Source organism: Prionailurus viverrinus, chromosome B1, assembly GCF_022837055.1.
Source record: "Prionailurus viverrinus isolate Anna chromosome B1, UM_Priviv_1.0, whole genome shotgun sequence".
NCBI classification, from domain to species: domain Eukaryota; kingdom Metazoa; phylum Chordata; class Mammalia; order Carnivora; family Felidae; genus Prionailurus; species Prionailurus viverrinus.
The window spans coordinates 201,311,676-201,325,894 of record NC_062564.1 but is presented as its reverse complement, the minus strand read 5'-3'; the positions used below and the strand labels follow the sequence as shown (position 1 = coordinate 201,325,894).

The 14,219-nt window shown below is 50.0% G+C and overlaps 1 protein-coding gene across 1 annotated transcript in view; it reads left to right on the top strand.

The window, feature by feature from the left end:
• The window catches only part of CRMP1 (collapsin response mediator protein 1), a 77,734-nt gene that overhangs the window by 41,395 nt on the left and 22,120 nt on the right, over positions 1–14,219 (top strand). Inside the window, exons 5-6 of the mRNA XM_047856006.1 lie at positions 7,817–7,878; positions 9,769–9,849. Of these exons, the coding sequence (XP_047711962.1) occupies positions 7,817–7,878; positions 9,769–9,849 (143 nt within the window). The remainder of the gene's footprint in view (positions 1–7,816; positions 7,879–9,768; positions 9,850–14,219) is intronic.

Below are 14,219 nucleotides of genomic sequence, written 5' to 3'. Positions count from 1 at the left end.
TGTCCCCAGTCCTACCCCTCCAGTGCATTCTTCCCCCAGCCACACAAGTGGGATTGAAAAAAGTAATTAGTGTGGATGCCTGCAGTGGCCCCACAGTGTCCCCAGGATAAGTTCCAAGGTGCTCACATGGCTTCGAAGGGCTTTTCCTCAGGTGCCTGCACATCGGAGAGGTGCAGCAAATATTGGGGAGCTGACAGAGTTCCTGAGAGACGCTCTGGCGAACTTCTGTACCCCCCAAGTGTTTAGCACACACCTGCATAGAGTAAGTTCTCAGTGCATACTTACTGCATGAATGAATGAGTTAGGGGAGGAGGAGAGGGAGGGAGGGAAGGGAGGGAGGGCGGAACATGCCTGGTGTCCTTTCCTACAGCATTTTAGCTCTCTAAGTCAGAGGACTTGCTCAGGAATCTCGAGGGTCATCATCACTGGACTGCGGAATCAAGCACAGGAAATTTTCAGGATGGGAGATCAATTTAGAGCTCCTGCAGTTCAGTCTGCCTGTTTTTAGAAATGGAACCTGAGCTCAGAGAGGTGTAGTCGCCTCCCAAGTGTCACACAGCAGCTAGCGCTTTGACTCGGTTGTCTCTGACAGAGCTCTGCTGGCACTTCTGGTGTCTTTGGCACCCTCTTGGGGAGGTCCACTGGGATAACGTGCCCTTGTCTCAAGGCACAGGCTTGGCAGCTGGGGCTCAGGCTGGAGTCAGCCCCCTTGGGTGCTCCCTTTGCTGGGAGCCCTTGTCCGGGGCACAGGTGCAACTCCTCACAGCTGCTGTCCAGCCCCTGACCTCCTTCTTGCCAAGTGCTTTTTTCACTCTATTCAGGCTGCCAAGAGAACAGGTTCACCGTGCGTCTCCCAGGGACGGGCTCAGCCCGTGGGATATGAAAGTCGTGGTTCAGCACTTGAATCCATCTTTCGATCAAGCAACTTACGGCTTATTTTAGAAATCTCAAAATACAAGAAGTTATTCTAGAAAACGGTGGTGCCAGCATGCTGTGTAGACTTGGCAAGGGAGAATGACTTCCCTTGGGATGGAATTTTTTATAAACCACTGACAGGGAAGTCCTGCCTGTGTTTTCTAAGCCACAGACCCCTATTAATAGCACTTACTGGTTTTGTTGGATGTCAGCAGCATTTGAGTCTCAAAATAGAAACTTTAATGCAGAAACCATTGAAAAGAAGAAGAAAAAAAAATCGAGCCCAGTAAAGAAGAGAGGAACTCATATTGGCTAAGTGCTAGGCTGTGTCACTTAGGTCAGGTGTTTAGTCTGTGTCACTTGGTTATTTTCTAAGAACAGCAGTGCACGGGCAATGGTGTCATTCCACTATTGGTATGAACCTCCTGGATCTTTCTGCGAGCACTTCCATTGTCTCTTTGTCACATTGCCCTGTGTATCAGCTAGCTTTTGCTGTGTAACAAACCACTCCAAACCTAAGACTTAAAACAACAATCATTAATTACCTTCTGATTCTGTTGGTTGACAACCACAGCTGGGCTCAGTTGAACAGTTTCTCTACTGATCCTGTCTGGGCTCACTCAGACATTTGGGCCTCAGCTCGAATGGCTGTGGGAAGGGGGGTGGGGGAATGCTCCACACATGATCCCTTGTCCTCTCATGGGCTCTCTGGGACCTCTTCACTTGGTGGCAGTGTTCCAACAGGTGAACGTAGAAGCTGGAAGCCTTCCTGAGGATTAAGCTTAGAACTCACCCAACATCATGTCCGTTGCATCCTGTTGGTCAAGTTGAGTCGCAAGAGTATCCCAGATTCAAGGGACGGGAAAAAAAGACTACTCCACTGATGATGAGATGAACTTGGAACAATTCGTGGCCATTTTAATCTAAATTGTGTCTCATCTGGCCATAATTAGTGCAGTTCTCCTTCATTCGTTCAAAATACTCTCAACTCTATCCAGCCATCTCAAAATTTCCCTCCAGTTATGGCATCAGGCTCAGAGTCCAGTATCTCATTATGAGCATGTATGTAGGATGTGGATGAGGTTCCTTGGGTATGACTTCTCTTGATCCAAAGACCTGTGAGCCTAAGAGGTAAGTTCTGTGCCTCCCCTCCCCGTACACCTCACATCCGATGGTGGGGCACAGACAGGACAACCACGATAAACAGTCCATTTGAAAAGAAACAAGACGAGTGGCACATGGTCATAACTCCACAGGACTGGAATCCAGCCGGACACATTGCTGGGAAGACCTTTTCTGGGGGTAGAGAACATTCCTTCACCCAGGCCAGTCCTTCTCCTTGGGAGTGGTGCCCAAGTTCAGGGGCTGGCAGACTCCACAATCTGTGGGCCAAATATGGCCTGTGGCCTGTTTTTAGGTTTCTATGCAGGCTATCAACCCGGAATTTCACATTCTTAAGGGTTTTTCAAAACAAAATCCAAACAGCAACAAGGAAACAAAGAATTTGTGGCAGAGACTATATATGGCCCACAAAGCCTAAAACATTTACTATCTGACCCTTTACGGAAAAGCTTCCTGTCCCCTGCCCTAGGCCATTGCTTGCATAGCTCAGGCTCTACCCTCTGGACTCTTGGCCAGACCCTTAGACATATAGTTTGCTTTCCATAAAAGTGACCCATGTTTGCAGCAAAGTACCTTTCTCAGCCTTTTCCCTACCCATGGAAAGTTCATTTTGAACAGGCTCAGTCTCTTTTAGTCACAGAGGGTATACTTTTCTTAAAAACATTGTGGGTTTCCAATGGTCACATTATAGTTCACTCCATTGGACAAATGGACACTCCAATGGACAAATTTTTTTTTAATGTATGTATTTTGAGAGAGCGCCCCCATACATGTGTGCATGTGTGAGTAGAGGAGGGGCAGAGACAAAGGAGAGAAAGAATCCCATGCGGGCTCTGCACTGTCAGCACAGAGCCTGACGTGGGGCTCAAACCCACGAACTGTGAGATCGCGACCTGGGCTGAAATCAAGAGTCGGATGCTCAATCAACTGAGCCACCCAGGCACCCCACGGACAAATCTTTTTTTGAGACGGGCTTCTTTCTACTTTAGGTGACTGTCAGTGTGCTGTGTGATGATACTTATAAGATTCTTAGAAGCCCTGGGGCACCTGGGTGGCTCAGTCGGTTAAATGTCCGACTCCTGGTTTCGACTCCGGTCATGATCTCACAGTTCGTGAGTTTGAGTCCCACGTCGGGCTCTGTGCTGATGGTGCAGAGCCTGGTTGAGATTTTCTTTCTCCCTCTCTCTGCCCCTCCTCTGCTCATGCCCTCTCCCTCCCTCTCTCTCTCTCTCTCACCTTCTCTAAATAAATAAATAAAACTTAAAATTTTTTTTTCAAAAAAAATTTTTTTTGAAGCCCTTTGTCTGGCCAAAGAAGTTTACTGGGCACCACCTTGGGTTTCTATGAGGTCTTAACAAAGAGTTCTGGGTATACCCTTGATTGAATCTTACACTTGAGGTCATTTTTCACTTTGAGAACTGTTTGTAGATTGGCAAAAGTAGAGAGGAGAAGTCGTCCTGTGTGTTCACTGAATTTCGCTTGCAAACTAACCTGATCCTTGCCCCTCAGGTCCATTTTGATGTGTGTCTTCTGGTGCTTCATCACATGTAGCTTAGAGAAACCAACTGGCACTTGCTATGTTCTTCATGGAAATCATTTTAGGCAGACCCGCAAGTTCTCTGGGTACATTTTCCTCCAAGTTACTCGTCATGGTTTTTCCCATCATGTTGCCACTACCTAGGATGAAGGGCCCCTTACCCACCCTCCACTAACAGTTTGTTGGGTATTTTCCCCCAGCCTTTGCCTACAGTTTCCTCGGGACTGTTCTGACCTCCACTCACTCCCCAGTCCCAAGGCCAAGGCCACGTGTTTTAGGTTTTGGCCACTGCAGCACCCGACCTCCAGGCACTGATTTCTGTATCAGGTAGCCTTTGTTTTTAGAACAAACCACTCCAACATCTAGTGGGTTAAAATGGCAACTGTTAAAACCACGATGAGATACCACCTTACACCCCATGGAAGGGGTGTTATCAAAATATCCGAAAGGAACAAGTGTTGACAAGGCTGTGGGGAGATGGGAAGCCTTGGGTACCATCGGTGGGAATGCAAAATGGTGCAGCCACTTTGGAAAGCAGTATGGAGGTTCCTCAAGAAATTAAGCATAGAGCCACCCTACAGTCTAGCAGCTCTAGTTCTGGGTATTTATCGGGAAGAATTGAAGGCAGGGATTTGAAGAGAATTGTACAGCATTGTGCACAATAGGAGAAAGGTGGAAGCAGACCAAATGTCCATCGATGGGTGAATGGATAAGCAACCCATACATCTCCATGACCTGTCTTCCCACAGGCTCTCCCAGGACCCTTCACATGAGGCTCCAAAGTGAGCCGGAAGCCCCAGGGCGAGGCTTGGAGCCAATATGGCATCACTTCTGCTTCAGACCATTGGTCGGTACACGTCTCCAAACCAGCCCGCATTCAAGGAGTGGGGAGAGGCAGAGTCACTGCAGAACTTTGTGAAACTTTAAAAAATGTATCAGCCTGTTTAATTTCTTCCTAGCACCCATCTCTGCATGAAACGCCCTTGCTTATTTATTCACTTATTGCTTATTCCAAGTAGAAGGTAGGCAGGCATCCTTCTTCCTTCCTGGGTCACAGCTGTATCTCAAACTTCTAGGATGGTGTTCATGCATAGTAAGGACTCAGTAAATATCTGATGAGTGAGAAAATAAATATTCCATGAAAAAGGGCTTCTGGGGTCCAATAAGTTCTGGAAATGCTCCCTGTTTATTCTGTTCTTGAATATTCTTAATGCACATTATCATGTTAAAATCCGGGGGAAGCCCTGCAGTAAAGAAACCTGTTTGTTGCTGATGAATCAGGTTTTCTTTACCAATATGGATATCAACATCCCCGTGTTTGATTGCAAACAACAGAATCCCTCCAGATTTTGGCTTAAGTTGAATGGAGCAGATGTGCCTTAGGGATAATGATGTGTATCCAAGCATCCTTTGCAAGGGCGTCTTGCCTCCTGTTCTTCTGTGCTTTTCTCTCTGAGCCAGCTCTGTTCCCCCTCACCCTTGACCTGCATCCTCCACTTCTGTCTCACCATGATGGAATGCAGCGGCCCGCCCTTTGGGTGTGCATCTCTGTTTCAGAGACCAGCAGGTGTTTGGGGATATTGACTGGACTCTGTCCTTCCTCCTGGCTCAGCTCAGCCTCTGCCAGGTGCCCAGTCCTAGACTACCATCTGTGGTCTGTGGTCACGTGGTATGGACATGGCTGCCTCCAAGGTTATGAGGTGGGGAGAGTGGGGTTGCCAAGAACTGGAAGGGATTGTGAATGGGTTGACAGTCCAGTAAGTGTTCACTGCAGTCCTTGAGAACTGGTGTTTCATGCAGCCTCCTTGGAGAAAAACTGTTAATGATGGCATCTGTGAATTTGGGAGGTTTTGTGAATACCAGGACCCACTGTGTTTCCTTAGGCTCATTGCTAGTACTGGCAGCATCCAGCCGAATATTCTGGAACGTTTACTCCTCTTGATACGCATGGCTTAATTGGTTTTTTAAGCAGGTGCAAATTGGTATGTAAGAGGGACTCATTTCGATGCACATTCACTAGCTCTGGGCACCATATGTTAAGATGTGGTGCGGTGCTGAGGTTTTAGTTTGAATTACTTTGATTACAAATAAAATCAATTTTTTTTGTCTTTATTAGTTAGCCATTTTTTTTTTTCTTAAATTGTCTGAAAGTACTGTTTTCCCTTTGGGGTTTTTGGCTTCTTTGCTTTTATTTGAATATTTTGAACCTAAAGTAAAGCAGAAGTAGAAAAACCACACAAATAAAAACAATGTGGCTTCATGAATTATGATGAGGCTCCCCTACTCAGACAAGAAATAGAGCTTTGCCAGATGCCCCCCAATAGAAGATCCGTGGGCTGTGTTGCCGTCATAATACCCTTCTCCCCCCAAAAATAACTGTGTCTGCTGTTCTTTATTTTTTATTTAAAAAAAATTTTTTTTAGGTTTATTTATTTACTCTGAGAGAGAGAGGAAGGGGCAGAGAGAGAGGGAGAGAGAGAATCCCAAGCAGATTCTACACTGTCAACCCAGAGCCCAACACGGGGCTTGAACGCATGACCCTCGGATCGTGACCTGAGCTGAGATCTAGAGTCAGATGCTTAGCCACCTGAGCCACTCAGGCACCCCAGAAACGGATACTTTTAATGTTGCTTTCCGAATATTACTTTTTCTTTCAATTTTTCCTAATAATTTGACAAGGAATTTTTGTTGCCAGGATTTTCTTTTTTTTTTTTTTTTTTTTTTTCAACGTTTTTATTTTTATTTTTGGGACAGAGAGAGATAGAGCATGAACGGGGGAGGGGCAGAGAGAGAGGGGGACACAGAATCCGAAACAGGCTCCAGGCTCTGAGCCATCAGCCCAGAGCCCGACGCGGGGCTCGAACTCACGCGAGATCACTCGAGATCTCGCGAGATCGTGAACTCACGGACCGCGAGATCGTGACCTGGCTGAAGTCGGACGCTTAACCGACTGCGCCACCCAGGCGCCCCAGTTGCCAGGATTTTCTACACAAGGAAAGATTTTTGGTTTGTCTTCACCATTATTTAGTATAAAGGAATTCTAAATCCCATTTCATAGTTTGCCTTCAACTCATATTATCTAGACACCTCTGGATTCCATGAACAAGCAGTAATTGCACAGCACATATTATGGGTGTGCAAATTAAAATAGTATTTAAGAGGTGCCTGGGTGGCTCAGTCTGTTAAGCGTCCGGCTTGGGTTCAGGTCGTGATCTCATGCTTTGTGAGTTTGAGCCCCACATCCGGCTCTGTGCTGACAGCTCAAGCCTGGAGCCTGTCTTCGGATTCTGTGTCTCCCGCTCTCTCTGCCCCTGTCCCGCTCACGCTCTGTCTCTCTCTCAAAAATAAACATTAAAAAAAGTATTAAAAAATAAATAAACATTAAAAAATAATAAAGTCGTATTTAAGACATGGTGCCTGTCCTCAAGCAACTGGAAGGTGTGTTAGGGAAGAGTCCCCTACGTCCCGTGCTCCCTGCTGGCCTGTCCACACAGCACGTGAAAGCCTGCCGTTTCCACCTTTTCGAATCGTCCCCCGACCCTGCAGCTCCTGTCCAGGCTCAGAGTCTCTGCGCACCTGTCCCATTCGCTCTCACCATCACCCTACGAGCTGCCATTTCTCTCTGCTGTTCTGCAGACCCACCCCCCATCCTCCACACCGCTTCCAGCATGGTCTTTCTGAGACAAAAAAAAGCCTGATCATGTCACTTCTTGCTTTAGAAACACACGCTCCGGTAGATCGTGGTGATGGTTGCACAACCTGTTGAATGCACTCAACGCCACTGAAATGCACACTTCACAATGGCGGTGATGGTGAATTCCGTTCTATGGATTTTAACATAAAACATAAGGGATTAAAAAAACCCCTCGTGGTCCCTTGGATCCCGCTGTAGGACACTTCTAGTACCTTCACATCGTGTGTCTTTTCATCCTCCCTACTGTCCTTACCCATGCACACCCCCTCTCAATCCAAATGGTTCCCCCACCTGTCCCCCTCCTCCCCCTCCTTCCCTCCCATGCCCCCTTCTTCTTCTTCTTCAGATTCAGCCTGTGTGACTTTCCTAGAAGCCTCCTTTGACCCTCCTCCTCATACCCCCAGGCTGGGTTCGGTGTCCCCACTGTGAATCCCAGCGGCAGCCCTCTATCCTAGGGGTCAGCACTCTGTACTGTGATCATTGACTGGAGAGTCACCCTTCTTTTTTCTTAATGCATTTTTCTGTTCTCTTTTTTCACCTTGAAACAGGTGTCAATTCCTTCCAAGTCTACATGGCGTACAAGGATCTCTACCAGATGTCTGATAGCCAGGTAGGTCCTCCTGCACACCTCCTCTCCTGGGCAGGAATAGGCCACCGTGTGGGGCAAGACAGCACAGGGCAAGGGAGCTGTGAGAAGGGGCAGGGGAGAGGTCTGGGTTCAAGTCCCGGTCTGTCCACTAAATCGCCGAGTGACCTGTGTCAGTCCCCACGCCTGCTGGGCCTGCATTCCTTTCTGGCTCCTAGAGTAGGGTGGAGTGGGGGGGTCCCTTGCACGGTGGTTCCCAAACCCAGCTCATCCTTAGCATCCTCTAAAACGCTCACTGAAAAGACAGACTCAGATCCTATCACAGACTTTCCAAAAGCTGTGCAGTTCATCCTGGGGCGCTAGCAAGTTTGGGGACCATGCCATTAGCTCTGACCCAGAGGAGTGGGGACCATGCCGTTAGCTCTGACCCAGAGGAGAGTCTTGGCTGTCTCTCCGGCCAGTTGAGTGACTGGGGCCACTCCCTCCCTGAGTTTTCTCACCTGTGCAAGGCGGTCATCTCTGGCTGTGCCGGCTTCAAACAATTGTCGTGTGGGGACAGCCGCTATAGAGAAGGTGTGGCTCGATGGTACAGGTGACGCAGTGACTGTCTGCCGGGCGCTTGGCCTTCTGACGCCACCGGGGCTCCTGGTTTGTTTTGTTATCAGTGCCCTGCCCTCTGCTGGTTAAGAAGGCAGGGTGGTGCGCTGGTAAAGGTTAGGGATGCGACAGCCAGACTGCTTGGCCGCAAGCTTTGGCCTTGCTGGGCAGCCCGAGGCAGCTTTCTCAACCTCTCTGCTTTAGACTCCTAAGAGCCTCATGAAGGTTGTCAGAGGATTGGATGAGTTCACACGAGGCTCCAGGACAGTGCCTGGCACATATGGATGCCAGTAAGGTGTAATGCCTTCGATGTGTGATGGGAGATGCTTCCGTGTCTTGCCTTTCAAAATAAACACGCGCAGTTATAGAGAATCGCTTACCCCCAGATGCCCTGGAGGCCTCTGCTGTGTCACCAAAAGGCTAAAACTGGCTCAGTCTCATGACAAAGTAGCATGAGTCTGTGTAGCATAACTGAACTTTTCACCTGTTCTATTCTAACCGCCAACCCCCACGGACAGGTGGAGTTGAGCGATGGGGGTCCTGGAAGGTGCTTCCTGCCCCTATGTATCCTCCCCGCCTGCCATCTCCGTAGAAAAGTACACGTCCCAGGGTGGGGTGCTGCCTTGCACACTTGGAGAACGAAGGTAAAATTCGAGAGGCCCCGGAGAAGGAACGTGGGGGCTTTGGGCCTCACCGCGTGCAAATGTCTGAGTGCTGATCCTTTGCAGGTGGGAAGAGGGCAGGGGCGGTGGGCGGGGCCTGTACTGCCTACATAAGCGGTTGCCTGGCAGGGTGCATACGACCTGAGTGTTAAGCGTTCTTGTAGACTCCGACCCCCGCCCCACCGTGGTCTGGAAAATGACACGCGTTCAAGCTCTCGCAGAGCTGTACAGACCCCCCAGGTGCCGCAGGACGGTCTGAGCGCATTCAGTTACACAGTCTCAGTAAAACGAAAACCAGCTTCGCACCCTCGTTGTCCCCGGCGGCAGCTGAAGGCACGTCAAAGGAGCAGGGCCGCAGCGAACGCGAAAGGCGCGGGTGGGCACCAAGACGGAAGGCATATTGTGCCACGGTGCGGCTTTGATCGGTTCTGCCCTACCCGCAGCCTCCTGCTTTAGCGTCCAGAGGGCGTCAGGGTCAAAGGGAGGTCCTCTCCAAGGCTTAACTTTCCATCCACGTGAACAGAACGGTCGTGCCGCGGCCGCGGCCGCCGGCGGGTGGGTGACTGTGCGTGAGCAGAACACTCTTCGCAGCTGTTCAGGCTGTGATACATATATTTTTTTAAATCTCCCCCAACCCCTGTTTGTTCTTCCCCAGCTCTATGAAGCCTTCACCTTCCTTAAGGGGCTGGGAGCTGTGATCTTGGTCCACGCGGAAAATGGAGACTTGATAGCTCAGGTGAGCGGTGTGGAGGGAGGTCCGCCCTTTCCACTCCAGTCGGCGGCCGTGTGCAGAAGGTCTGATCGAAGGGGTGGGGGCATCGGTCAGTGAGGTGGCCAGGCAGCGAAGGGGCAGGCCGGGAACTGGATGACGCCTCAGACGCTCCAGGTGGGCGTCACACACGCACCGTCTGCAGGGGGCCTTCGGCAGGCCACTGAGGACCTCAAAGGGTTTGTGTGAGAGACAGATAAGGATTGAACGGAGATCCTTTGCAGACTTGGAGACACCAGAGATGAGGCACGTGGGCGCTGGGGTTGATCACCGTCTTATGGGACTCGGGAGGGGGGGTGTGATGGCTAAAGCCCGGCCCCCTCCGCCTCCCAGCCCTCCTACCTCGGGCAGGGAACTCTACCCCACGAACATTCTTGTTCTTCGTCCAGAAGCACCTACCTTGTGAGGATTGAATTCTATCGCGTACATGAGGGCAGTGTCTGGCGCATTATAATAGGCTGCAGCGATGCAGAAGCTTTGGGCAAAGGGAGACATTAGCCCAATGTGAGCATTCTGGCTGCAGAATGAACTTGGCAGGAAAAGGATGGACGCGGGGTGACCAGCTAGGTTCTACTTCATTTCTTAGAAGGAATGAAGACGGGAGATAGAGGAGGTGGAAGAAGCGAAGTGTGTGAAGGAAGGAGCACCTTCTTCAGATGTCATCGAGTGACCAGATGGAGGAGAAGAGGAGGAAGGCAGGGATGGCCACTTGGCCTTGCAGGGGCGGGGGGGGGGGCGGGTTGTGGGTTGGTCATGACGTCCCCGAGCAAGGTCAGGCATACAGGAGACTTGGATGCATCTAGTCAAGGGAGTTAATACCAGGCACGATGCCGTGTATATGGCGATGCTCACAACTACTCCATGACATAGAGATGGCATAGACGTCCCCACTTTATAGATAGGGAAACTGAGGCTCAGACAGGAACATCTTGCTCGCTGCTACATGGGGCACAGAGCCAGGACGGTAAGGCAGTTCCATAGCGCGGCAGGACTGTGCCGCGATGGTGAAGTGCGTGAGATCTGAAGATTCGCTGTGAACGTTAGCTACTGGCTTTACTTCTTATTATTCGCATCCTTGCAGTTTTTCGGTGATATCAAAATTCTTTCAAATTCAGAGTAAAAAACAAACACGTTGTATCACGCAGCAGAATTCTGTTCATTGGTAACAAGTCACTAAGGCTAGCCCACAGCCAGAAAGTTGGGGTTGTACAAGGCTGTGAATGCCAGGAAGGGAGTATCGCTGGGGGCCCTCTCCGAGACTGTCTGCCAGTCTGTCCTCTGACCCCCAGTGACTGATATCCCTCTCACATGCAGAACACATCTGTCCCTTTCCAGGGTCCTCCCGACTCCCCGTCACAGCCCCGTCACGGCCCCAAAGTCTGGAAGTGTCTAGGTCAGATCTAGGTGTAGGTGAGGCTCCTTGGGGACAGTCCCTATAATCTGTAGGTCTCTGGAGCCACAGAGGTGAGTTATCTGCCTCCCCCCGACACACACTCAACATACAGCATCAACGGTGGGTGGACATTCCTTTTCAAGAGGGAAAACGGAAAGCTTCAGGATTGGTCCATAGCCGTTCTGAAATCCGGTCGGACACATGTTGGCAGTTCCTTGAGTGGTCTTGGAGCCTGAGAATAGTTCTGCGTGGTTCTTGGCTCCGCCTTCCGGGCTCTTGGCTCTATCCCCCCGCTTCCCGTCATCGATCCGTCCCATGGCAGGCAGCACGTGCCTGCAGCTGAGCCTGCTTCCTGCCCTGTAGACTTTGAAGGTCCAACTGCCCCCCTTCCTTTCGAGGAGTTTTCATTCCATTCAGCCCAGACTGCCAGTGTTTTGCTAGAGTGATTCTCCCCAAACCTTTGTTGGCCTCCCGTGAATCCCTCTGTGGCTCACCCCATCAGACAAAAGGCACCCACAGATTTCTTCCAGATAAGTCTACCCCTACCTTGGTCGCACCCGGAGCTCTGTAGAAGCCCTCTTGTCGGAGAGGCTCTGGGGACACACCCTCAATCTCTTCACAGGGCCTTTTGTGACCGATTCACCCTGTGGACAACCACCCTCCATCTTTCCAGATCTTCACCAAGGTTGTGGAGTCACTGGGCTACTGTCTGCTGCTTATGCCCTGCATTTGATATTTGCTCAGAAGACATTTCTTCATTGCACTATCCTCTACTCTTTGGAGAAGTGGAGAATTTTCAAAACTATCATGTCCTGGTTCCTTTTTAACACCCCTTGCTTCTTTACGCCCCCTCTTTCATTTTGCTCCAGGCAGCGGGAAGAAACCAGACAGACTCTCCCAACAGCTGGTTGGGCAGTCTCCTGCGTGGGGCCCCGGCTCATTCGGCCCGTTTCTGCCCTCCATGTCGCCACGGAAGGCAGTGCGCTAAGCCTTCTGCTAAGACACAGCGGACTCTAGCTTCCAAAAATGTCCTCATTTCCTCCTGAGGTCTTACTGCCAAGGTCCCCCAAGGTCCGTCTTTCCACAGGCGGTCCATTCCGGGCTACTTTGGGCTTTCTTCAACACGTGCCTTGAAATTCTTGCAGCCTCCGTGCACGTCCTGGTCGGTCCCAAAGCCACTCCCACAGCTTCAGGTGGTTGTTACGGTAACACCCTACCTCTGGTCACCAACCTCTAGGTTAGTTCTCTGTGGCTGTGTGACAAAGCACCCCGGCACTTAGCATCTTAAAGCAGTAAACATTTCCTATCTTCCTGTCCATTGGGTCAGGAGTCCAGGTGTGGCTCAGTTGGGACTGTCACAGGCTACGGTGAAGGTGGCAGTCCTAGGCTGGACTAGGACGGGTCTTCCAACCCCACTCAGGTGGTGCTTTTCAGGATTCCGTTCTTTGCAGGCTGTCAGACCGATGGCCTCTGTTCTTTGCTGGCCGTTACGAAAGGCCAGCTTGGTTCCTTGCCAGCGGGGAGACTGGCTTCCTCCCGAGAGAGCAAGGGAGAGAGCAAGGTGGAGGCCAGAACCCTTTTGTAGCCTCACCTCTGCAGGGACATCCCATCTCTTTTGTCCGTGTGATGCTCATTAGAAGCATGCTGCTAGGGCCAGCCAGGCCACATGCCAAGAGGGGATCGGTTACCCAGGGCACGGAAGCCAGGAGGCGGGCTCGCTGGGGACCTCTCAGAAATCATCGACCCCACACATCTCCGTTTTGCCTAGTTTTGAAGTTCATAAAAATGGAACCACGTGGTATGTGTTCTTTTACGTCTGTCGTCTTTTGCTCAAAACGCAGTCCGTGAGATTCCTCCCCGTTGTCCACAAAACCGTAATTTTTTCTGTTTCCATCACTTGTGGAATTCTGATGCAGGAATATGGCAGAAATTATTCTCTCACTGCTGGATGTTTGGATGGTTTCAAATGTAGGACTGCCGTGTACAAAGCTTCTGTGCCCATTCTTGCTCAGTCTTTTGTTAAACCTGTGTTCCCATTTCAGGGGCGCCGGGGTGGCTCAGTCAGTTAAGCGTCTGACTTTTCATTTCAGCTCTGGTCATGATCTCACGGTTTGTGGGTTCGAGCCCAGCGTTGGACTCTGCGCTGATGGCGTGGAACCTGCTTAGGATTCTCACTCTCCCTTTTTTCTTCCCCTCTCCTGCTTATGCTTGCTCATTCTCTCTCTCTCTCTCAAAAAGAAATAAGAACATTAAACAGATTTTTTAAACCTGCGCTTGCTTTTCTGTTAGTCTATACCTAGGAGTGAAATTGCTGGCTGGTGGGTGCATGTATATTCAGCTTTGGTTGTTACTGCTAAACCATTTTCCAGAATGAACAAACCCACATACCCACTGGCAGCGTGCGAGACGTTTAACCGCGCGTGCTCGGCCCACGATCTCTGCCTGGAAACACTGTTCCGGTTTTCTGTGACCTGTGCTTTCCTCCGTCGTAGTGTCTTGGGTCCTTCCTCCCTCCTCCCTTCTTCCCTTCCTGCCTTCTCTCCAACAGAGACAGTAACAGACAATTAAACAATCTTGCACAGGGCTCTCTCCATATCGTAAAACCATTTTGTAGACTGTGTACAGAAATGCTTTCTAAACACCATCTGTAATAGCTGAAATTATTCCATGCCTTACTCAAATCCACCCCAACTCTTAGACCTTGGCCTTGTTTCCTGTTTACATTTCTGTAGTAAGCTCAAGCTTCATAACCAGAGATGCAGTTGAAATTAGGTTTTTTTTTTTCATGGCTGATAGGGCTCGGGGGCCCATGGTAGGGATGTGCCTGAGAATGATACAGAAATGCAGAAGCGAAAATTAGCAGCAGCACAGCTGACATCTGGGCAATATAAAACAATTTTTTTTTTTTTTTTAGAAATTATAGTATTCCTGCAGCAAGGAAACC